At 40.9% G+C, this 21785-nt stretch overlaps 1 protein-coding gene across 1 annotated transcript in view; it reads left to right on the top strand.

Annotated features, from left to right (window-relative positions):
- FHIP1A (FHF complex subunit HOOK interacting protein 1A) overlaps positions 1-21526 on the top strand; it is a 39238-nt gene extending 17712 nt beyond the window's left edge. The window contains 7 exon segments of the mRNA XM_086612503.1: positions 5624-5791; positions 9489-9568; positions 11462-11649; positions 12158-13198; positions 16568-16746; positions 17036-17174; positions 21276-21526. Coding sequence (XP_086468629.1) covers positions 5624-5791; positions 9489-9568; positions 11462-11649; positions 12158-13198; positions 16568-16746; positions 17036-17174; positions 21276-21526 — 2046 coding nt within the window.
- Positions 21527-21785: the final 259 nt, after the last annotated feature.

The following is a 21785-nucleotide window of genomic DNA, read 5'->3' as shown; positions in this document are numbered from 1 at the left end:
CTGTTATATTGCCCGCTAACCGATCCAAGGAAAACCTCTAGCTCAGTATGCTACTGCGCTAATTCCGTAATACTTGTTCGATGATTACACAGCTCAGCTGGGGGAAATGACCTGTAAACTATACTGTGCAGATTAGAAGGAGCATCTTTATAAATACCCCACAAGATCATCAGTGCCCATTTAGAAATATTAATTAAGATCTTCACCTTACTGAAAAGCATTTGGACAGCTGCTGTAAAAAGGCATAAACCAGGTGTTACTGGAAAACTTTGAGTAGTCTTCTGCTTTGGAGAAGCCCATCAATAGGTACAAAACTTAATTTTACTGGCTACGAAGTGAATGCATGTTAAAGGTGTCATTCGCTTTTTGCATCAATCACTGCAGTTTGGTTTATGCTAGGTTAAAATTTGACTCAAGTAGTTTGTGAATATAAGCTGAGGGAAGTCGAAACAGTTCTAGTTTTCTGGTTCTCCTGGTGTGCAAACTTTCTCTGTCCCTGATCCCACTTGTCCCCCATCTCTTTTGTCAGGACAAGCGTTCACATGGGAAACTGATTGAGGTTAAATCTCACCTTTATTTCCTGGGTAGGTTAACCTTGAATCAATTACCTGAGACAATTCACTGTGTGTGGAGTGAAACATGAACCCTTCTGCCAGTAATAAGCAGGGGGCAAGAAGTTGAAAATGACTAGAAAGGAGAAGAGAATCGGAATGGTTAGATTTTTTTTTTTTATCAGGCAGATGGGCTTATTCAGGTTTAAGCTGCTTGTGGATCTAGAGGATATTTGGATGAGGACATTCATGGACTCTTCATAGGCAATATGAAATCCTTGTAGGAAAGGAAACGTGAAGGAAAGGAGGAATCATGATAGCCGCATTCCTCTAAGAGGGCATGAAGCTGTAAATTAGAAAATGTATTGTGTGGATCCCAAGGAAAATAGCCAGTAATAAAGAATCAGTGCAATTGGTCTAACACAGTGAGTGCAATATATTAACTGAACTCACAAAGACAGTAATTTCTGGCTCTTCGCTATTACTTGGCACAGTGACTTGTAAAGCTGGATCTCTTTACAGTGTTCTGCCTCACCATCTAATCAGTCATGAGAGGAGGCGAGAAAAGATTTGCCAAAAATTATTGCATAATTAGAGAGGAGTATTACAAGGCTAAAAGTGGCTTTCTTTTTTCAATAATCTCTAATCCAAAATATTCTGTCTGGCTATGAAGACTCAGAGTAGTACCTTTTGTAGCACATTACGTCTTCAAAAATATCTATAACAACTGATTGTTGTACAGAAAAATACGTGGATGAGTGTTTTAAATTGTGTCTTTAGATAGACACTTTATATGTCTATTGAAAAAAAAATCCAGCAACTTTTAATTTTTACAACTGTGGATAATGAGAATAAAAATGGTAGAATACTGGTCCGAAAAATGCAATGGATATGGATTTTTCTTGGTTTTCTTTTTCAATCCTAAAGTTTTATCTTAGGAACAGGGATATCCTGGTCTTTACCATTAGTAGAAAAGATCTAATGCAAGGGATGCTGCTGGTGGGTTTTTATTTTTGCTCTTGTGGCAGTGGTGAATATTAATATTGCTGAAATATCTTTGTCAAAAACATAGCTTGAAATTTACTTACTTAACAAAGGGCTTTTCTAGAAAACTAACATATCTTAATTTTTATTCATCTCCCTTTAGTAGGGTATTTTTCTTGATGAGTGAATTATCAGAGGTGAAAAATTTTCAAATTAAATATCAGATTTGTGGATGTGTGGAAATTTTGGCTTGTTTTTTATCATCCTTTCAAAGATGTTCAATTCTGAGGGCTAGCTAAAAGCTTACGTGGACAAATTACACTGCAATCTATGTAACAACCACAAAAGTTTTGTAAGCTGCCCCAGGATTTGACTGTAGTGGCTGTGCTTGGCACGGGTAGTAAATGTTTTGTTCTCTGGGAACATTTCTTCTTGATTTGTTTACCTAAGTATCAATTTGAATGTATTAGAAAGGATTTTCCTACTTTGCCCAAATCTGTCTCGGGAGACACTAGTTTAAGGAGAGACAACCAGCAGGTAGTCTGAATGAAGCATAATAGCATGGCTTTGCTATCTTAGAAAACAGAGATCTTCAATAACAACTGCTCAAACTGAATGAGTCTCACTTTCAGTACTCAATGTGTTATGTATAATGCGATCTGTAGAAAAGGTTTACGGAGTTAAAAGGGTTTTTGCCAAGGCCAGATTTGCCTAGTGATTTTTTCCATCCTTCTCTAGTTAATTACAAAAAAAAAAAGAAGAGTTCTCTAGAGTCTTGTTCAGAGCACGCTAATGTATCCCATTGAGTAAAAGGAAAATTAGCCTCATGGAGCTAAACTTAGCCTTTTCGGATACTTCTCTAGGTGCCTCAAATTTTCAGAAATTATACTTACTGTCAATACGGTAAAAGGGAGAAGCAAACTCAGAATGCAAGGTGGCAAAGCAAGATATAATTGTAAAAGCACAGATGTCTGCTTGCCAGGGTAATTGATCTTTTTCATAAGCTATGTACATGGCTTTCGTTTCAAATGCTGAAAAGCAATATTTTTGTTTTATTTGCTCTTGTGAGGAAGCAGAATGATGGTCTCTGTGCTGGTTCATGTAGACAAGTTGCACACAAAGGTGCACTGAGAGAACACTGGAACTTTCAGAACGTGATAGCGTTAAAATCGCTTGTACAGTGTTAACTTTCCTGCTTTGAGTGTTGCACAGTGAGTTGCAAAGTAGATCCTAGCTTTGTTTATTACGGAAGTTTGAAGGAGTATTGAGGATAAGACAGTGCGTTTTCACTGAAATGTGAAAAAAAAATTTTTACAAATCCATTTAGAGCTTGACAAAGCTTAGTCGTCTTCCCTCTTTCTCAGAAAACGGTTAAGCAGATTCAGCAGCTTCTTCCCAAGAAGAACTTAAAATTAAGTGTAATGTGGCACCCTGCACAGAAAACCTCAGTTCAAACAATTAAGATTTAACAGGTTATAAGTAACTCCTTTGTGAACTATTTGGGCTTCATTAATCATTGGTTGGTGCTTCTAGCTCTGTTTAGTGGTGTCAGTGAAGTGTTGGCTATGGTAAACGTGATTTCTTTTTTTTGTCTAGTCCCCAAGCTGTTAGGAGCACTGAACACGCTCTCAGAATTGAACATTTCTTTTGTAAAGTAGTCTCTAGCTGGCTTTCTTCTGCTCTTTGTTTCATTCATGATACGCACTCTGAAAAGCATATGAGTTTCTCTCACCATACAAATGTAAGATGGGTTGTCCAAAGAGCATTGGTTTCTGAAAAGGGTCACTGCCCTTGTGAATCTGCTGGCTTTTCTTGCTTTCATTTATGGCTTCAGTATTTTATACATATGCATAGGCCCATTCGTCTGCTGTCAGTGAACATCTGCGAAACCTGCAGGCCAAGAATGCACTTCCTTTTCCCCACGAAGGATGAAGAAGTGACACAGAGACGTAACGATGTATTACTTCTGTCTGGCCTTTCCTTGGCAGCGGGTTTAAACTCTTCGATGAACTGTAGGCTATCATAATGATGTCACATGATGGGTCTCTTGGGCTTTGCTTTTTACAGTTTGCTGCTATAAAAAGGTAAAATAAAAAAGCCAGTTCTCAGGGCAACAGTCAACAGCTTTCATCAGAAAGCCATTCTTTTTTACCACGCAAGTCCCCACACTTTTGGCTATTTGGGGGGCGGGGGGGTGGAGGGAATCTCAGCTTCAACCAGAAACAATTTCCTTTGTTTCACAACCCTGGCTCATTTCCTGAGCAGGTTTTTTGGTGGTTGAAATGTGGCAGTGGTCCTGTGAATTTGTTTTATTGTATTTACAGTAATACAGAATTTGAGTTAGGGCTGTAGCCACAGCACTAATTCTGGTAATTTGTAACTCTGGGATGCTCAACCTAGTAACTGATTTATTTTTTTTTTTCACTTGACACTTGTGGAGGAAGGTGGAGGAATGAATTCATAAACTGTATTCTGAGTTGGAGTATATGATAATAGATACTATTTTGTGAAAGAAATTCTCATTTCTGGTTTTGGTAGCACCGAACATGCAACTACAGATCTAGAAAACATGTCTAACTGTTGCTTACTTAGCCTTACAAAGTGCACAGATCCTGTGAAAGTGTGCCTCATTCCTTTCCTTTTCCTGTTAGATTTTAATGCTAATGACCATGTTAATGGTTGATTTTGACCAACCTTACTGCAATAAACCAAGAAGACGAACTTATTTCCCATCCTGGTGAAAAATTCAACTCTTGATACGTCATTGGTGCTTTGTTTCTAATGCCAAAATGAGCTGGTATTAAGGATGGTGTACCTGAGAATTAGAATAAAGCCTCAGAATGAGAGTGAATCGATTACCTTAATTTTAGAGCTACTGTCTGCACTCTCCTCCTCAGTGCCCACTCTCCATAAGGTCTGCAGGCTGCACACTGCATTCCTATGTTCTGTGTAACCAACCAGAAGCAGCTTGTGATCTTAAATGCTTTAAAGAGAACGCTTGCAGCATGGCATTCCTGTGTACGTGGCTAACATGCAGCATAATGGAACAGGGATTTTAATATTTACAGTGTGTTACGTAAATGCTGCCCTTCTGAGTATTTTCTAAATCCTCTTAGCTCTTAAGTGACAGCTTTGATTCTTTTTTTTTTTAATAAAATCAGTCTTTTCATTTATCCAGCTAAGTTTGGTAAACAAAAGATATTTAATACTTCCTTTCATATTGACAGATTCTTGTATTTAAGGGTTTATCTTTGTGCACTTAAGCTTATTAGGTTCCTGGGTAACTATTTTTAAAAAGCTGAGTTTGCAACAGCAGTGCATGGTGCAGAGGTGGCCTTTGGAATTTTCTGTGCCTTGCCAGTGCATACTGTGAATAGATAAGCCCCAAAGGATTTCCATAAGCAGAGCAGTGTGGGTTATGGTATGCAAATGTCACATGGATATTTGAATTGTACTTTGATATACAAATAGTCACTAGTGAAGATTTTGGTCTTTCATTGGGGGGGGTGTGTGTGTATGTATATACATACTCCTTTTAAAATTTGAGTGAGATGAGGAATTGAGCTGTGGGAATATAAAAAGAAGGAAAACAGTGGCAAAATTTTGGATAGCTATGGGGATTGTTTCTTTTGAGCTCTAGAACCGTGAGTTTGTACTGTGCTTTGATTGTGTTCTGTCATTTATTTTTAATAAAGTGATAGATGTAGGTGTTCACAACATCTGAAAATGCTTCTGAAGGATGACAGCAGTGTGATGCAAAAGAGCTGACATGGGCAGAAAGGTGGTGGGAAGCTTCTAGCATGATTTGGCTCTTTGTATTTCAGCATGTGTGAGATTTGGGGTGTCAGTTTGGGGGAGATTTTTTTTTTCTTTTTCTGGGGAAGCAAGACAGAGAAGAAGTTGGTTCAAAATGCTTGTAATTAAAAAGCATGCTGCTTTGCAAGTTTGAAAGCAAAGGCCTTGCTGTTTTTGTGGCAATGTTCTGTAGCGATAGCTTAGGGTGTTTGCCAGGTATGGTACAGTCACAGAGGATGGGTGGATATTTTGTGTGCGCAGTGTGTTTGCATTTACATTATTTTTGCTTGTAGGTGACTGTGGAAGAAGTGATGACTACTACTGCATACCTGGATCTCTTTCTGCGTAGTGTCTCAGAGCCAGCCCTCCTTAAGATTTTCCTCCGTTTTATTTTGCTTCACCGACATGAGAATGTGCATATCCTAGACACACTTACTAGCCGAATCAACACGCCATTCCGGGTAAGACAAGCAGCAAGTAAGCTCAGGTACTCAGCATGGATGTAGGTTAAATATTCAAATGAGAGATCCCCTATATTCAGTAGTTATCTGTTTAACTAGGAATTTTCTCCCCTCACCCAAATGTGTGATTTTTCCACTTCCTCAATTTTTTTTTTTTTGTGTGTGATGACATCTAGCTACCACTATACTAGGTTGATAAATGTGTGAGATGGTTTCACACATGCAAGAAATGGGATAGAGGGAGATGAGGGCTTCTGCAAGTCTAGACTCTGTTAGAAGACTAAAGGTACATTTGGAAGCGTTTTTATTCTGGATACTGCTGAATTAGTGCTGCCATAGATAACTCACCCTGGGACTTATAAATGTACTTGTGGTGAGGAGCATTTTGATCTTTGGAGTTTGCCAAGCAACAAGCATTTTCAAATAGTCCTTGTGGGAGATAATGGGAGCCCTATAAGGATGTCTCCAAATGGATCCAAGTCGTGTATTGCAGTATTGCCAATATATTTCTCAGGAATCAAGCCTGTATTGTTGTAACGTGTTTGCTTAACTGTGATGTTGCCTGCTTTCTTCTTTAATTAAAGGAAAGCGCTTTCTTGCTCAAGTGATCAGATCACTGGCTCCTTTTCTTTGCCTTCACTCCCCTGTGTAGTAAGGTTTATCTCAAATTTGCAGTGAGCCCCTTCTCAGCCTCGGCACAATGCACCAGAGTGGCTGGAGAGCTAGCTGACACAGACAGATAGTAGAGTTACCTTTGCTAACAGTTGAATCTTCTGGCAGAGAAAATGACTACTTGTTGCACTGGTCTACCCTTCTGAGCCTTGCTTGGCTGGCCGTCTTGGCTGAATCTTGTGTGATGCACAGCTTCATGGATGAAATAAAGAATAACGTTTTAGTGCAGATAGAAGAGAAGCCAGAGCACCAGCATGTGCATTAATTTTGTGTATTAGGGACAGTAGCTTAACGAGGAACGTGAGTGCATGCACATACAGATGCGTGCTGCTGTTACTGCGTGTCTAAGATGGATTAACTCTGAAAACTGAAACAGCGTCTGTCAACAAAAATGCAAATGCTGTTGTCTCTGCTAATCATTAATTACTGTTCCATAGGCAATCGAGATGAGAATTGTAAAGAATTCTGCAGCCCTGAGCAACTCAGGATCTCAGCCAAAATGGTTCTGTGATGCTAAATGAGTTTTCTGCAGTAGAGCTTGGCCAAGTGCGAAAGCCAGGACTGCAGCCTTCTGTGTGTTTCTGTAGCACAAAAGCTGCATGCATTATTATTGATGAAATACTTATTAATAATTCACAGGGTTAAACTTATGTACAGACAGATGGCCAAAAGGACTTGTAAAAATACTATCCTCTTTGTCTTCTGAGCATATTTTAAGTCTTTTCTTTTTACAAAATACAGAAATAGACTAGTTTTGCTTATTCAGATGATTCCTCATTTGCAATGTGGTTGCAAAGATAAATGAGTAATGTTTCCTTATAAACAAAAATTTCCTGAATACAGGAAAATTTAAGGTAGTAGCAGTTTGTTGGAACTTTCACAGTATGAAGAAAAGTTAGACTTGCCTCCCAGTAAATTTCACAGAGGAATAGAGAATTCCTGTTTTTCCCCCATGTCCCCTGGCTAAAACACACCTTTCGTGCAAGGATCTGACTTCTTCCAGAAGCTTCTTGTGAAGCTCTTCAACTCTGCCCCCATGTTGCTATTAAGAACTCCACTTCTGGTTATTTCTTCCTCTCTTGCCCTTTTGCTTTCTTCATCTCTTTCTGTAGCTATGAGCTCTTGGACTAACTGGTGACTCCTAGTACAAGCAGTGGTCAGCGGTGGCAAGGCAGCAAGTTTGAGCTCTGCTTTGCCTCACAGTAGGCCAGTCCATGAGCGTTCCCCGTTTCTCTTCTCTCTGCTTATTCCCTTTCCTTTGTTCTTCTGTAGGTGTTAGTTCAATGATCAGACCAGGGAAGGCAATCAAAGAAACTTTTACTTTTCAGATGCTATAAAGTGAGGTTCACTTAAACTTTATTTAACTGTTCCACAGATATACCTACCAAGTAAGGGGAGAATACACATATGTATATATTTTTTTTTCAAGAAACCTATGCATTCATCTGGTCTTGGTCACCATGGACAGCTGATCATATTGTAGGAGAGCTGAGTCACTTATCTGAAAGAGGGAACTGGAAATGGTGAAACAAAGAGTCTGTAAGTTGACATTCTTGAGAAAGCATGGGCTGAAGAGAGGAACATAGCGATGTACTGTTGCCGAGCTAGAACAGAACGTTTTAATAGTGGGAGCAAGGGGAATGACTGCAGAAAAGAGGAGGAAATTCCACAGTGTGGAAGAGAAGCCATGCTCAGGCAGGATGCTGGATTTAACCCTGAATGAATTACAAAGGATCTTCAGTGACTGAAAAAATGAGGTAGAGAAAGGTCCGTAGCTTTTTCCTTATTTTGTCCTAATGTGTTTCTTTTGTTAGCTACTGAAAAATGCAATTAATTTCATATATTAGTTATTTGAGTTTACATAATTAATATAGGGAGAGGCAAGATTTAAACACCAACTTGAAACTTTAGGAAAGGGTCAGCTTATGCTAAATAATTCTCACAAGAGTCAGCCTGATCCTGGAGTCTAAGCCAGCCGTGACATATCGTTTCCAGGAGAGAGAAGCACAGGAGAATGTGCCTAAGGAAATGTGCAGGTAGATAATCGTGCTGTGGTCTGTGGAAACCAGTGAAAGCTTACAGCTCATGCTTCTACCATTTTGGTCTGGCAGGTAGAAGTGTACTGTATGAAAGCTTTGAAAGTGGTGCATGTCTAATTAGTGACTAAAAAAGCCTGTAGGAGTCCATGTTTCAAGCCTGTCCTTAAGCTAGCGTGGCATTGGGATTCCTGTCACAGAATGGGTATGATTTTCTTGTCTCTGCAGAGTGTGACTACTGAAATACATAGTTCTGGGTATATTTGATCAGACCTTTGCCAAAAAGGCAAGCATGCAATTCCAATGATGAAGCCTATTTTTCTTTCCTTTCTCCTGGTCTCACAGAAAGGATCATCATGCCTTGCCACTGTCCCTGATTGTTCAAGTGACCTGTAACGGAGGGATTGTGAACCCTCCATATGGAGTAGATTCTACTACATAATAGTAGTATGGATGAAAATTACTTGTTTAGTCCTGGTCTATGTCAGTGCATTAAGCTGCATGTATAGAAGCATTCAGCTGCTTAATTTGCAGAACACTAATAATTCCTTATACTTAAAGCAACAGAAACTTGAGATGGTTTATAACCTTTCTTTCAGAAAAGATCTTTAGTTGGTTCAAATTCTATGTCAGAGGTAAAAACTAACACACTATCTTGGAAGTTAGAGTTCACTTCATGCTGAGTTAAGTTAAATTAATAAATTTGAATAATATTAAAGACCAGTAAATTACTGCTTTTTAAAAAATAGCTTATTTGAAGGAAAATTCTGGATTGTATTTCGTTAAAATGTAACATGTTATGTGTATGGTTCAAGACAACTTCAAAAAAAAAAAAATCCCATAGAGGTGTTGACAAAATGAAATATCGCATTAGTAGTGTCTTATAAAGCATGATATTCTGTCAGAGCTGTTTTATAATGTCATATGCAGTAAGGTTTGGAAAGGTACAATTTCAAAATCAAAAACTGACACCATTTATCATTTTCCAGCTCTGTGTGGTCTCCTTGGCATTGTTCAGAACACTTATTGGCTTACATTGTGAAGATGTGATGTTACAGCTAGTTTTAAGGTAAAACCCAAACTCCTTTTTCCACTCTTCACCCTAATTCTGGGACATACAGTTTCTGCCTATGGATGCAGAGCTGGATGAGAGTTCTCCAAGAGAACAGAAATCCAAGCAACCACAGAGATAAGAATATTTATGATCCTGACAAAAGTCTACCAGACCTGAAGAAGTGTGATTTACGTCCTGTGATCTTCAAGAGCAAGAGGTTTTTCTTGTGATTTATGCCTATAAAAGTGAGAGAAGAGAAGCTAAGAACATATTTATCACCTCCGAACTGCTTATTCCCTGCTTCTAAATGTATAATTCTTCTCTCCTGCATGTTTTCTCTAGTGTATTATATACACTGTGATACAGAGCTATATACTTATTTGCAGCTTCCACTTTCTCTCCTGTTGGTTTTCCACCTTTTTGGTTACTCTCTCACTGAGAATACTTCAGGTTCCTGAACTGTTGTAGGTAGACTGTTATGTAATGTACTAAATGCGTTGATTATTTTTGCTTTTAACTGATGATTCTATGCGTTGCTTCAGAATGCTCACTTATAATTTTGGTGTGTGTATTAGACGAGAATTGATTATTTATTTGGAAATACTACTGTAACTAAATTGTGCTTTTAGCACTGTAGATCACAAGACCGTTTCAGATACTGTTTCTCCCTCCACCCACAGGCATTAAGGTGAAGTTCCCTATAGCTCTGGTTGTTGTGCCTGGGAATGCTGTTAGGACCTCTGTGAACTGAAGTGTGTTGCCACTCTAACAGCAGTAGAGTGCTATATTTAAAATTCTCTTTGCTTATTTAGAGAATCCTTTAGAATTTGTTTGCGTTTTAAATGGCAAAACATCGGCCCAGTTAACACTGAGTCTCTTAATAAAGTGCTCTTAAAAAGTTGAACGAAAGTGCTCTAAAGAAGTTCAACACGAGACTGTGCTTCCTCTATTCCGTGTACTCCCCATAGCTTATTCTCTCCTCTGCCTGAGAGCTCAATCTTGATCTAGTGCAGTAGAACACCTTGGTAACCTTTCCCTCCTTTTTGCTGGCTGCTTGCCTGGCACACATAAACTGGCTGTCTCTGGATTTCCCAGGAAAACAAATAAATTAAGGATTTTGAGACAGAACTCATTCATAGCAGAACCAAACCACCCTGCTGGCCTTTGACATCTGCCCATCCCATCCTTCTCCATCCATTCTTACAGCAAGTTTGCTCTGACCTGCAAAGGATTGTTCACTTCCCTGTTCTGATGCAACTGATCTCCTGTCTCTACTCGTCTTGGCAGCTCCTCATCAAACTGTAGTTTCTCAATATAAAGAGTCAAGGTATCATGCTCCGGAGAGGTTTAGAATATGGATCACTGTCAAGACTGTTATTACTGTTTCTTTTGATTTGTAGAGGTCAGGAAGGTGGGGAGGGATTTTTTGAGTGTTGTTGCTTCCTCTAACATGAAAGGATGATCCGAGGGCTGGAGCACATCTCCTATGAAGACAGGCTGAGAGAGTTGGGGCCGTTCAGCCTGCAGAAGAGAAGGCTTTGTGGAGACCTTCTAGTAGTCTTCCAATACCAAATGGGGCCTACAAGAAAGCTGGAGAGGGACTTTTACAAGGGCATGTAGTGATAGGACAAGGGGCAACGGCTTTAAACTGAAAGAGTGGAGATTTAGATGAGAGCTAAGGAGGAAATTCTTCACTCTGAGGGTGGTGATGAAACAGGTTGCCCAGAGGAGTTGTGGATACTTCATCCCTGGAAGTGTTCAAGGCCAGGTTGATTGAGGCTTTGAGCAACCTGATGTAGTGGAAGGTGTCCCTGCCCGTGGCAGGGGGCTTGGAACTAGGTGATCTTTAAGATCCCTTCCAACCCAAACCGTTCTTTGATGAAATAACTCTGGACACTGTTGTTGCAGGTATCTAATCCCATGTAACCACATGATGCTGAGCCAGCGGTGGGCTGTGAAAGAGAGAGACTGTTACTCTGTATCTGCTGCAAAACTGCTTGCCCTGACACCAGTCTGCTGTTCCACTGCCATCACCTTGACACTTGAAAGCCAAGGAAAAGATTATATTCTATGGACAAAAGCAGCACAAACTAAAGGTAATTGGTGCTCAGGGGAAGATCACATCATGAATTGAGTTTGATTTGGTAGCAGCTCATGGGAGGAGGTTGGTGAAGGCTGGGAGGGGGAGGAAACGTGGAGAACAAGAAACTGGGCAAGCCTGGTCTGGAAAGCTTATTTAGTTCCTTCCACATGTCCAGATCTATTGAAACCTTATTTTAACAGCTATCCAACTTGAATATGCATTCATGAAAGTAACATACGTATACATGACTGCAACTCTTGCTACTTCTGAGTGGTTGCTGTTGTTTTAAGGTTTGAATGTAGGCTGGTCTCAGAAATCTTGAGTTACAGCTCTGTCTTTGCAATAGGAAGAAGTCATGTATGTTTATGAGCAAATCTTTTAATCTTTATGCTTTGATCTCCCTGCCTTATTGGATGGTTGGGACTAAAGACTCTAGCTGCCTTGCCTTAATGGCTGCCTTGCTAGAGAACTTTTGGGTTGTTTTATTATGTCATCGTACGAGTAGTCTTCTTTACTTTCAGATTCTGCTAGGCAGTCTTCTGAATCTACTTGCATTGTGGAATATGGAAGAGCTGTGGACATCAGCTACTTGCAGTACCTGGGGGAAGCTGAAGAAGCCATCCTCCAGTGTCTGAAAGATTGTAAGGTTTGGTCTGCCTTGTATGATGGAGTAAACCCTGATCCAGACACCTTTATCCAAACACTTGCTGAGGAGAACAGTACAGATGTGGAACACCCCATATTCTGGCTCCAGCAAAGAACACCTAGCGTGTGTAGCTCCTCTCGAGTAACTCCACTCGGTGAGAAGATGCAGTTGGAGCTAGAGTGGGATGATAGCTATGACACAGGGATTTCTCCTGGTTCTGATGTCAGCTCACCACAACGGTATGATGATCTGGGAAGCACAGAGATGCAGGCACCTGCAGAGCCACCAAAACACATTCAAGAAATGAAAAAAAATGCCATCATGCTCATCAAAGGATCTTACGTAGAGGAATCAGACTTTCAGGATGATGTTATGGTTTACAGGTTATGTGCCCAGAAGGATACTCAAGATGATGACAACTCCAAGGAGAAGACTTTAAACGTAGCAAGAGAACACGATGTCCAAAGCCAGACTGTAGTCAATGGGCCTCTTGCAAAGAGCCAGCTGGAAACGAACTTGGATGAGCACAGTAAGAGAAATTCAAGCTTGACTCAAGGTGTAATGAAAGAACAAATAAACCAGAAAATGATTGAGATTGATCCACAGCCAGACTTAGAGTCGAAGCTTTCCCCTCAGGAGGCAGATCGTAACTTAAGTGTAAGACTGCTGAGCACAGATGGTGAGGATTTCATTGCACAGTATGACAAAATTATTAAAGAACTGGATCCAAACAGTGCAAGCTTGAAGGAGCAGAAGTTGGATACTCCTGACCCTATCTCTCCTGCAGAGGAGGAGGAGGACTTTGAGAATTTCTCAGCAGACACCCCTTCTGTGGAGAGCATGTCATCTCCCTTCGGACCAAAGGAGGATGTCTCTCCCAAGCATGCTGCGAGGAGCCAGAGCGCGCCATTTACAGGTGGAATGTCCTATTAATTATGTACATAACAAATACGGGAAGGCATGGTTATTAAAGGTGGTGAAATGAGATCATGCTGTGCAGTGCACAGCATAGAGCAAGGAGCAGTCCTGGCACTAAAGAGGGTATCGCCCAAATAGCTGAGACCGGCCCAAGGAGAGTGAAAGAGATGTAACGGGAAAGCAGGGCAGAGCAATCAGAGTGGTGACAGCAAATGGTGGTTGCTCCGGGGTTCGTTTGGCTGCTTTTTTTTGGTAATTGGTTAAAATCTTGAGCAGGGGTTATGTTGTTTATATGTCCGAGCTCCATCATTCTAGAGGAAGCTTTTGCAGTTGAAATGAGACTGAAGTAACTGTTCTAATATACAGAACCCATGTAAGTAATTTGTTTTTCTGGTGGCTTGCATCTCTGATGCTGTGGATGTGGTTATCACGTTGCCATTTGTCCTCTCTGCTATTTCAGATTTTAGCACGAGGTGGCAGCACTGTTGCCATGTCGGTACGTGCCTGTCTCCATGCTCTGCCCTGGCATCCTGTTCCTCCAGTGCTAGGTCTGCCCTCGCTGTTGGTATGCTTTTCTGTCTTGTGCCAGGCAGCAATTTAAGCTTGATCTCTGCAGACTGTCCAAGCCATGCAGGAATGACAGTGCCACGGGAGGTTAGAGTGGGCTTTTGATCCGTATTTGTGCAGCTTCTTGCACTGCCGGCTCCTGGTCTTTAATTAGGTCTCCTAGATACCACAGTAATGCAAATAATAAAAAATAATAATGTATCTAGGTTTCCTCGTCCAAAACAAAACCTCTACAAGCTGAGTTCTCATTCATTTGAAAGGAGGAGGAAAACATTCATTTGTGTCTGTTGAAATGCAACCCTTCCTGGTCAGCTGTGGCCAGCATGCCTGGCGCTGTCTCTTAATTGAAAAATTCAGCCTGTTTTCCAATAAATTTGCTATTTTTGCTGTGGTGGCAATTTCCTTGTACCAGAAACTAATCACATTCAAACCTTTCTGTTTCTCATTACCTGATGTCAAATGTAGTTCAAAAATGTTGTCCCTGTCTCTCATTCTTCATCCAGTCCCTCCCTCCATTTGTTCCTTTAAAAAAAAACCCTCACCAAAAAAACAAACACCACCCCCACCCCCCAAAAAAAACCAACCTCCACTGAACAAATCAAACAAGCAAACAAACAAAAGGCAAAAGCCTTGCTGTTTGCTCCCCATCCACAACATGTTTTACTCTTAGGCTGCTTACCTTACTTTAATGGAGATGTTAGTGATTGCAAGTAAGGAGATGCTCCTAACAATACCTCAGAAATGTTGAGGTTGCAGTGTCTTTCAAATACAAGAACATATTTAATTTAGAATGCTATATTAGGCTTGTAGATGTGTATGGTAAGGATTTTTGGTTGCTTTCACTGTTTTGGGATGCCGTCATGCAGTGGGGCTGTCTACAGAATCAAATAACTAGACAGATGTTCCCACACCCAGTAAGTGTCAGCAGTGCAAAGATGCCCTCTTCAGGCGTATGGATCTATGAAGAAAATGTCCTATTGGTGTCTACGTCCAATTTAAAAGCATTAAACACTATCATCCCTATTTTTCTCTGAGCAAGAAAGAACATAGTGTTCAAGAACAGGAATTTATATTCCCTGCCCCAAACCCTTCTCGCTTCAGCTTTACCTACTCAGCTTTGAAGTCTGACCTAGAGGAGACAAACAGCAATATATCTCAACTCCTTCTCCTGCAATCCCTCTTGAAGCAGTAGAGCTCCCACTACACCGTGGTCCTTAGGAGCTCTGTGAAAATGTTTCTGTGAACATGAGAGGGAAAGCAGTAGGTTATGTTGGGACAGGGGAAACTGTATTTCAACAGAAGGTTTTGGGGCTGCTCTGTTGGGTACCCAGGCTGGGGTGGGGATTTCCTGCAGGATGTAATACCAGCCTTCACTCTAATGGCTGTGACATGGTGGTTGAAAGGTAGCAGCCACAAACAGCCTTATCAACACTGGCCCTCCTACCTTTTCTGTGGTGAGTGGAGCTGTGCTGGCATTAGCCGTGACAGATGAGTCTCAAGGGAGTGCTTGCTCTGCACTCGCAGTCGCTATAAAACATGACAGACTTCAACCTTCGGCGCTGCTCTGTTGGGTGAAGTGGCAATGTAGGCGCTTATGATTTGACCCTTACTGCTGCGCTGGCCCAGAAAACTGCTTCGGCCTCTGCTGCGCTTTACAGCAGGCCTGTTAAACTGGGATAAACTATGCCCAGGTCGCTCACACAGTAGCTGTTTGCTAGCTGAGAGGAGCTGGAATGAGGTTGGGTTATAGCCACCTTCTTGACTCTAGAAATGCCCGTGGCATGTGTCTTGTGCCAGGGACTAGGGTGGAATATTCAAAGATAGCAGTGCTGTAACTTCATCACCCAGGGATTCTCCTGCTTGTTTTCCCTGGCTTTTACACAGCCGGAATAGTGTGGCGGGACTGGGTGTGGGATGGGGGCTGTTTCTAAGACTTCACTGGTGATCAGGTTGCTCTTACAGACTGCCTCAAGCATCTCACCGGCCGTATTGGCCGTTGTTGTGTGGTATTGGGCTAAAGTCATGCTCAGCCTTGCCAAGGTTTCGTAGGCTTGAGCACTAGGGGTTTATGTACTTCCATGGTGGATGCTTCTGTATTTCAGTGGTTATCCTGCAGCATGAATACACAAACTAAAGCTATTATTTATTGGTGACGTTTAAATGATAAAGCCTATGTCTAACCAAGAATTTTGCTTATAAATCTATTTTAATGACTTCCCTGCTTTTGTAGGACTGTTTGCAGTACTGAAAACGCCTTTTCTTGTGATGTGAACTATCACAGGTCTTGATTTTTATGTTTGGAGTAGCATTTTCATATTTTCTTTAGAACACCACAGTTTTTTGATAAGACAGGAACACTACCAATAATTTACTTTGCCAGTCCTTACATAGAAACAAACCACAACAAGAGTAAAAAGGGTAGATTCTGTTTTCATTGAAGCTAGAGGTATCATTCCAACTAACTTCAAGGGAAATGGAACAGTAGACCACAACATACTGGGCTAAATCTGTATTGGCACATGTGAAGTAGAATAGTTAGGAATGTTAAATATGCCATTAATGTAAACTCATTGGCTAGCAAGTGAAAGTGCTTCTGCTCACAAAAGGTTTAACACCTCTGTTAAGTCTATTTTGTCTCTTGAGGTACAGTTTGGGTTTTCTCCCTGCTGGCTTTAATTCGCATGTGGGAGATCTAATTTGGTTGGTTATGATGATCAAAATTCCTTTAAATGCCTGTTTCCTGGGTCTTAGGATTTTTATTCTGTGAAAACAAAAGCATTGGTTCCTTCTTTTCTTGCAGGACCATTCATCAGCGTAGTGTTGTCGAAGCTGGAGAACATGCTGGACAATTCCCTGCATGTAAATTTGCTTCTGATTGGGATTATTACTCAGCTGGCCAGTTATCCACAGCCTCTTCTTCGCTCCTTTCTACTCAACACCAACATGGTGTTTCAGCCTAGTGTGCGGTCACTTTATCAGGTATTTGAGCACACGCGTTAGTCATGCCTATTGGAACAGTATTTCTGGTGTCTCATTAAACCTTGCGTTAGCTCTTTTCAGTTCCACGTGTTGCTTTCCCACCTGTCTGAGAGCCTCTCATCTCATCTCGATGTTTTAATTACATTTGTGCAAAGAACTGGAAATTCTGTATGACCAGAACTTTTGTCATAGCTCTATTCTAATGTAGCTAGAGAAAGCCTGAATATTCAGTCTGTGGCTCCGCTGCGAGCAAGGGAGGAAGAAGTAATGGTTACTGTTGTTTTGGCAGGTGCTGGCATCTGTGAAAAATAAAATTGAACATTTTGCTTCCATTGAAAAAGACTTCCCAGGTCTTCTCCTGGAGGCCCAACAGTACTTGCTTTTTCGTGCGGACATGTCTGACGCCACGGAAGAATTGCTAACCAAAGGTGAGTGTTAACCGCGCTCGGAGTAGTGCTGGGTGGAATGATTCACCAGCTACCTCTCTCATTTTCTTCAGAATGATTAAAAGTAGGGGTGGTGCATTGTGACTATCATTAACCAGGTGCACCTTTCTGACTTCAAACTGATGATGCTCAGCAGGCCACAGTACATGGATCTATTTGGATATTCTTTCTTCTTTAGAAGCTTTCATTTGCTGCAGAAAATGTCTGTTTAAAGGAGTAACAAAATCAGCTCTTGGCTCGCTGTCAGTTTGGCCGTAAACAAACTTGCTTTCAAGGCATGAGGTGAGAAGGCATATGTGCATGATTTCATTTTATTTTTAGCCTGACCTTCAGCTAGTCATTGGTTCTTTTTTTGATAAATGTTAGGGAGGATAGAAGTCCAGAATGAATTGGTTTCTGCAACAATTGAATAAGGCTTCGTATCACGTTTTGGGCTACTACTGAACGAGACAGATATTAGCCAGAAAACTTTTGAATGTGCTTTCTTGAATGAAAAACAAAACCAAACAAAAAAAGGGATGGGTGGGGGGTGTAAAAGCCAGGACACTTCAAGAGCAGCAGGGAGTTAAGAAGGCATCATCCTGACAAGCCAGCTTTCCAGGGACTTCTGAAACACATGCTGTTTCTCAAGCACAGTGCCTGCTACGCCTGTCTTGACAGTTAGCAGGGGAAGCCATGGGGGAAGCTAGTAAAAATAAGCAAAATGAAGAATCTTACGTTCTAACTAAGAACTTTCCAGAAGCAGACAGGCAACTGGTAGAGTTGGGGTCCTGCCCTGAGGACATGCTCGTTCTCAGCTTGCTGCTGAGCAAGCAATGTTGGGTGCAGGTTTCCCTTAAAAGCCAGCTTCCCATGTGATGGGGATGTGTCAAATTTAGTGAGAGCAGTGACCTCCGTGATTAAGAGCTAACTCAGCAACGGGGTTCAAGAGAGGCTGCATTTCCAGGGGCGTGCACGCTCATCCCTGGGAGTCATTAATACTCACCCGCCCTGCCTATAGCTCTGTGAAGATGTTGATACTTTTCTTGGATTTCCATAGGTGTGCAAAGTGGGACTTTTTATGTGCCATTTTAATTGTGTTTCCCTTTTTTGAGGCTCTGAATAACAATTTACCTAATCTCTAGTCAGCATGGTTTGCATTTCTAAGGCTTGCAGTACATCTAGTCTGCAAAATTATGATCTTGCTAAGGCTGCTTCTGCAAGACTTAGTCTGTGGAAGGTGCCTGCTGTAAAGGAACTGTGTACTGCAAATGTCAGTAATGTTTTAGGCTTCTACATTCTGGTGCCATAGATTAGAAAGCCTTACAATTAGATGGTATTGTAGCTAGCATGTGGGGGAAAAGATTAGGAGGCAACATTTAGTGTCCTTTTTTTTCAGGTGCTGGCAATAAGAACTTTAATATAAATAAATGCCATGGGGAATGTATTATACTTCCTATTTTACATCCGTTTTCTTCTGCGGGCTTCAGAATTTGCCAGGTTGACTCATGCTGGTCATTATTTAGGAATTTGAAACCAGGTGCTTAGCCACTCTGTTGGTACATTTTCTTCTGTGTTGTGGCAACTCCTGTAAAGAAGGCACCTCTTGACAAATAGATGGAGAGTAAACAAATGTCTAGGTAACTGCAGACTTGGTTCCCAACAAGACTGGTGATGCAAGCAATCAAGTTGTAATTCTTGGGGCAAGTTGGCCCACTAGTCCATCAACCCACAGTAGTTCATTACATTGATTAAGAAGTGCAAGGTAGGAACTGATACACTAATGGTAAATGGAAAAAAGAAAAAAAAAAAGAGTATCTCCTGTAGGATTTCTTTGCATTAACTTGAATGCCACCTTTGAGGGTCAAGTGATTTAGCTGCTCTCTGAGGGTTGTTTCCCCAAATGGTAGTGGTGAATAACCTCACAGTTTTCTCTACAGGTCTGAGCATAACTGGCATCCTACAGAATTGACATCTGAAAAACGGCAGCCAGACTTAGTGGGGATCACGAATGTAAAACTGAAATATTCCAGAGCATTTCCTTTCTCTTAACAGTGATAGTCTCTGAAGGTGTTCAAGTGGACATGTGCAATTTGTTATTTTCTGCTTGCAGTAGTATGTGGTTTCCTTACCCACTAGCTTGGGTTAGGGTTAGATGTGTAGGCCTGTCATGGTGTAGATCCCATATGAAATGCTGCCCTTCTTTCACTGCGTTGATACCAACATCTCCAGAGTACTCATGTTCTCAGTTTCTCAATGGTATGATTCAGTTTGCATCCTGGCCCTAGATAGAAGTGGACAAGCCTGGTCAAAGAAAAAAAAAACAAAAAATCTCTTTTCCCTAGACCAGCTTTCTGTGCTTTTTTCCTTCCCCTTCACCTCCCTCAATAAACAGTTAAATCTAAATCAAAATGTTTAGGGAAATGTATCAATTTCTGTGCTTTTTAAAGAGCAGAGTTTAAAAAAAAAAAAAGAAACGCTTTGACAGTATACTAGCATTCTGGTTATATTGGTTAAACTATTTAAAAAACTTGAAATATTAATTATGACACTTTTTGATGTTAGAAAAGAGTAAAAAAAAAAATCTTCAAGGGAAGCTCAAAACTTTATCTTATTGTAATTCATAATTTAAGTTGTTTTTCCTCCCAGTCAGAATTTTCCACAGAACAGAAATTCCTGTATGCTGTCTCTAGTAGATAAAAATTTGTAGAATAACAATATGAATGATTGATAAGTCTGGAGTTGGAAAGGTTTTTCGAAACTCAAGGAAAGTACAACTCTGTTAGATGATTAAGACAAACATTTCTTTCGCGTATTTGGAAGCCTACAGGTAATTCCACGGGTGCCTTAGGAGAAGTACAGGGAAAGAACCAAAGTGCAGAGCTGTTGAACAGAGGGATTGCTCTGCTGCGCCGAGCGAGGCATTCATCTGCCGGTCCTTGCGTAGCTGCTGGCAGAGGTTTCAGAAAAAACGGTGGTGCAACCTGAGGCCAAGTTGTTTTAACATAAACTGCATGCACTTCAAGGGAAACCTCTTCTTGATGCAGCAATGTAGCATTGAGCTTATCTGCAGTTATGTTTAGTTAATATGGCAATCCTTTATTATTTTTATTTTTTTAAATGATTTACTTACACAGCTCCTGAGAACATCTAGTTGTGAGTTAGACAGGATTTTGTCTGTCTCCACTTCTGACCTCAATGACATCTTGTGGCAGAGAGTTCTGCAGGTTAATTTTTCTTTGTAAAGTATTTATTTCCATCAGTGTTACATTTTGTCACCTTTTAGTTTCACTAAATTAATTATCATCTAATTAAAGTGCAATTCTGCTTCAGGTTGAGACAAGGAGCGATTGATTGAAATTTAAGTGCTGCTGTCGCTGTAATTCCATGCGTTCCGATGCTTGAGCCCTGATCCTCTGAACTCTAGCAGCAGAGATCATATAGCAGAGCACACGGTGGTTTTCACTTGCTCTTTTTTTTTAATGTTTAGTTGCTTTACAGGGAGTTAAAGGTAAGCGTAGCTAGTGAGGCCTACAGCTGTAGAAAAATCAAATTTTCAAGTGTTTTTTCCCTTAGTTTCTAGCATGCTTCAGACTCCCATGGCGATGTGATAGCTCGGCCTCAAACCCATTTACATCATGATTCATGGGGAGAGGCTAGAGAAGGAGAGAGAGAAGTAAAGTCCAAATGATATTTTGATCTGGTGAAGGGCTAGAGCACAGTATCATTTAAATTGAGATAACCATGCTGGGTCTAGATGGGTAGATACTATCTGCTATTTCGTAAGGTAAATCCATATTGCTCTTTCCCTTGACTACTCTTCTGCCCACATATTTCTCTCATCAGAGCTGGAACTGAATAATACATAACCTGGGGAAAGAGAGCTAATAAAAAATGCAATAGAATCAGACCACGCAGAACTTTAAAATGTTGGATGAGTGGAGTGTCTCCCTGCACGGTCTGGGTACTGCAAACCACAGCTCTGAACACCATCCTTGTAAACTGGGTTTGGACACTGCACAAATACTGTGTGTGCTCAATATACTGAGTCTTTTGTTTTTCCTTTTTCTTTCCTCTCCTCTTCTCCTCTCTTCCTGGATTTAGGTAATGTCTGGCACAGCAGCAACGCAGGGAAAGGAAGGAACCTCTCCGAAGCTTACCCGACTGTACTCCAGCCTTTCCTGGGAAATAAAGGAAAGAAAGGCCTGGCTCATCCCGGCCTTCCTGCGCACGTGAGGAATGCCGTACTCGCAGCTGCCCTTTTCCCAGAATTCCTGAAGGAGCTGGCAGCTCTTACCCAGGAACATTCCGTTTTATGTTACAAAATACTGGGAGATTTAGAGGATTATTATTAGTGGGTTTTTTAGATGTATTTTTAAAAAGCTTTTGGAGTTTAAAAAGATTTTTAATGCAAAGCTGCTTACAAAAGAAGGTTGTACTTCAATATTTCCTGAAAATACTTGATTTGGAGGGGGCAGAAGGAAGCAAAATGTTATTCCATGTTACCTTATATTAGGCCTTATAATTTCCCTCTGTGCTACATAACTTATTTGAGAGATTTCTGATACTGCTCTTACTGCAGCTTCCTACTTCATCTCCTCCTCTTTACACAGC

Source organism: Tauraco erythrolophus, chromosome 5 (assembly GCF_009769465.1).
Source record: "Tauraco erythrolophus isolate bTauEry1 chromosome 5, bTauEry1.pri, whole genome shotgun sequence".
In the NCBI taxonomy this organism is placed as follows: domain Eukaryota; kingdom Metazoa; phylum Chordata; class Aves; order Musophagiformes; family Musophagidae; genus Tauraco; species Tauraco erythrolophus.
Note: the sequence above shows the minus strand (reverse complement) of the source record. Positions and strands in the feature narration are given on the sequence as shown.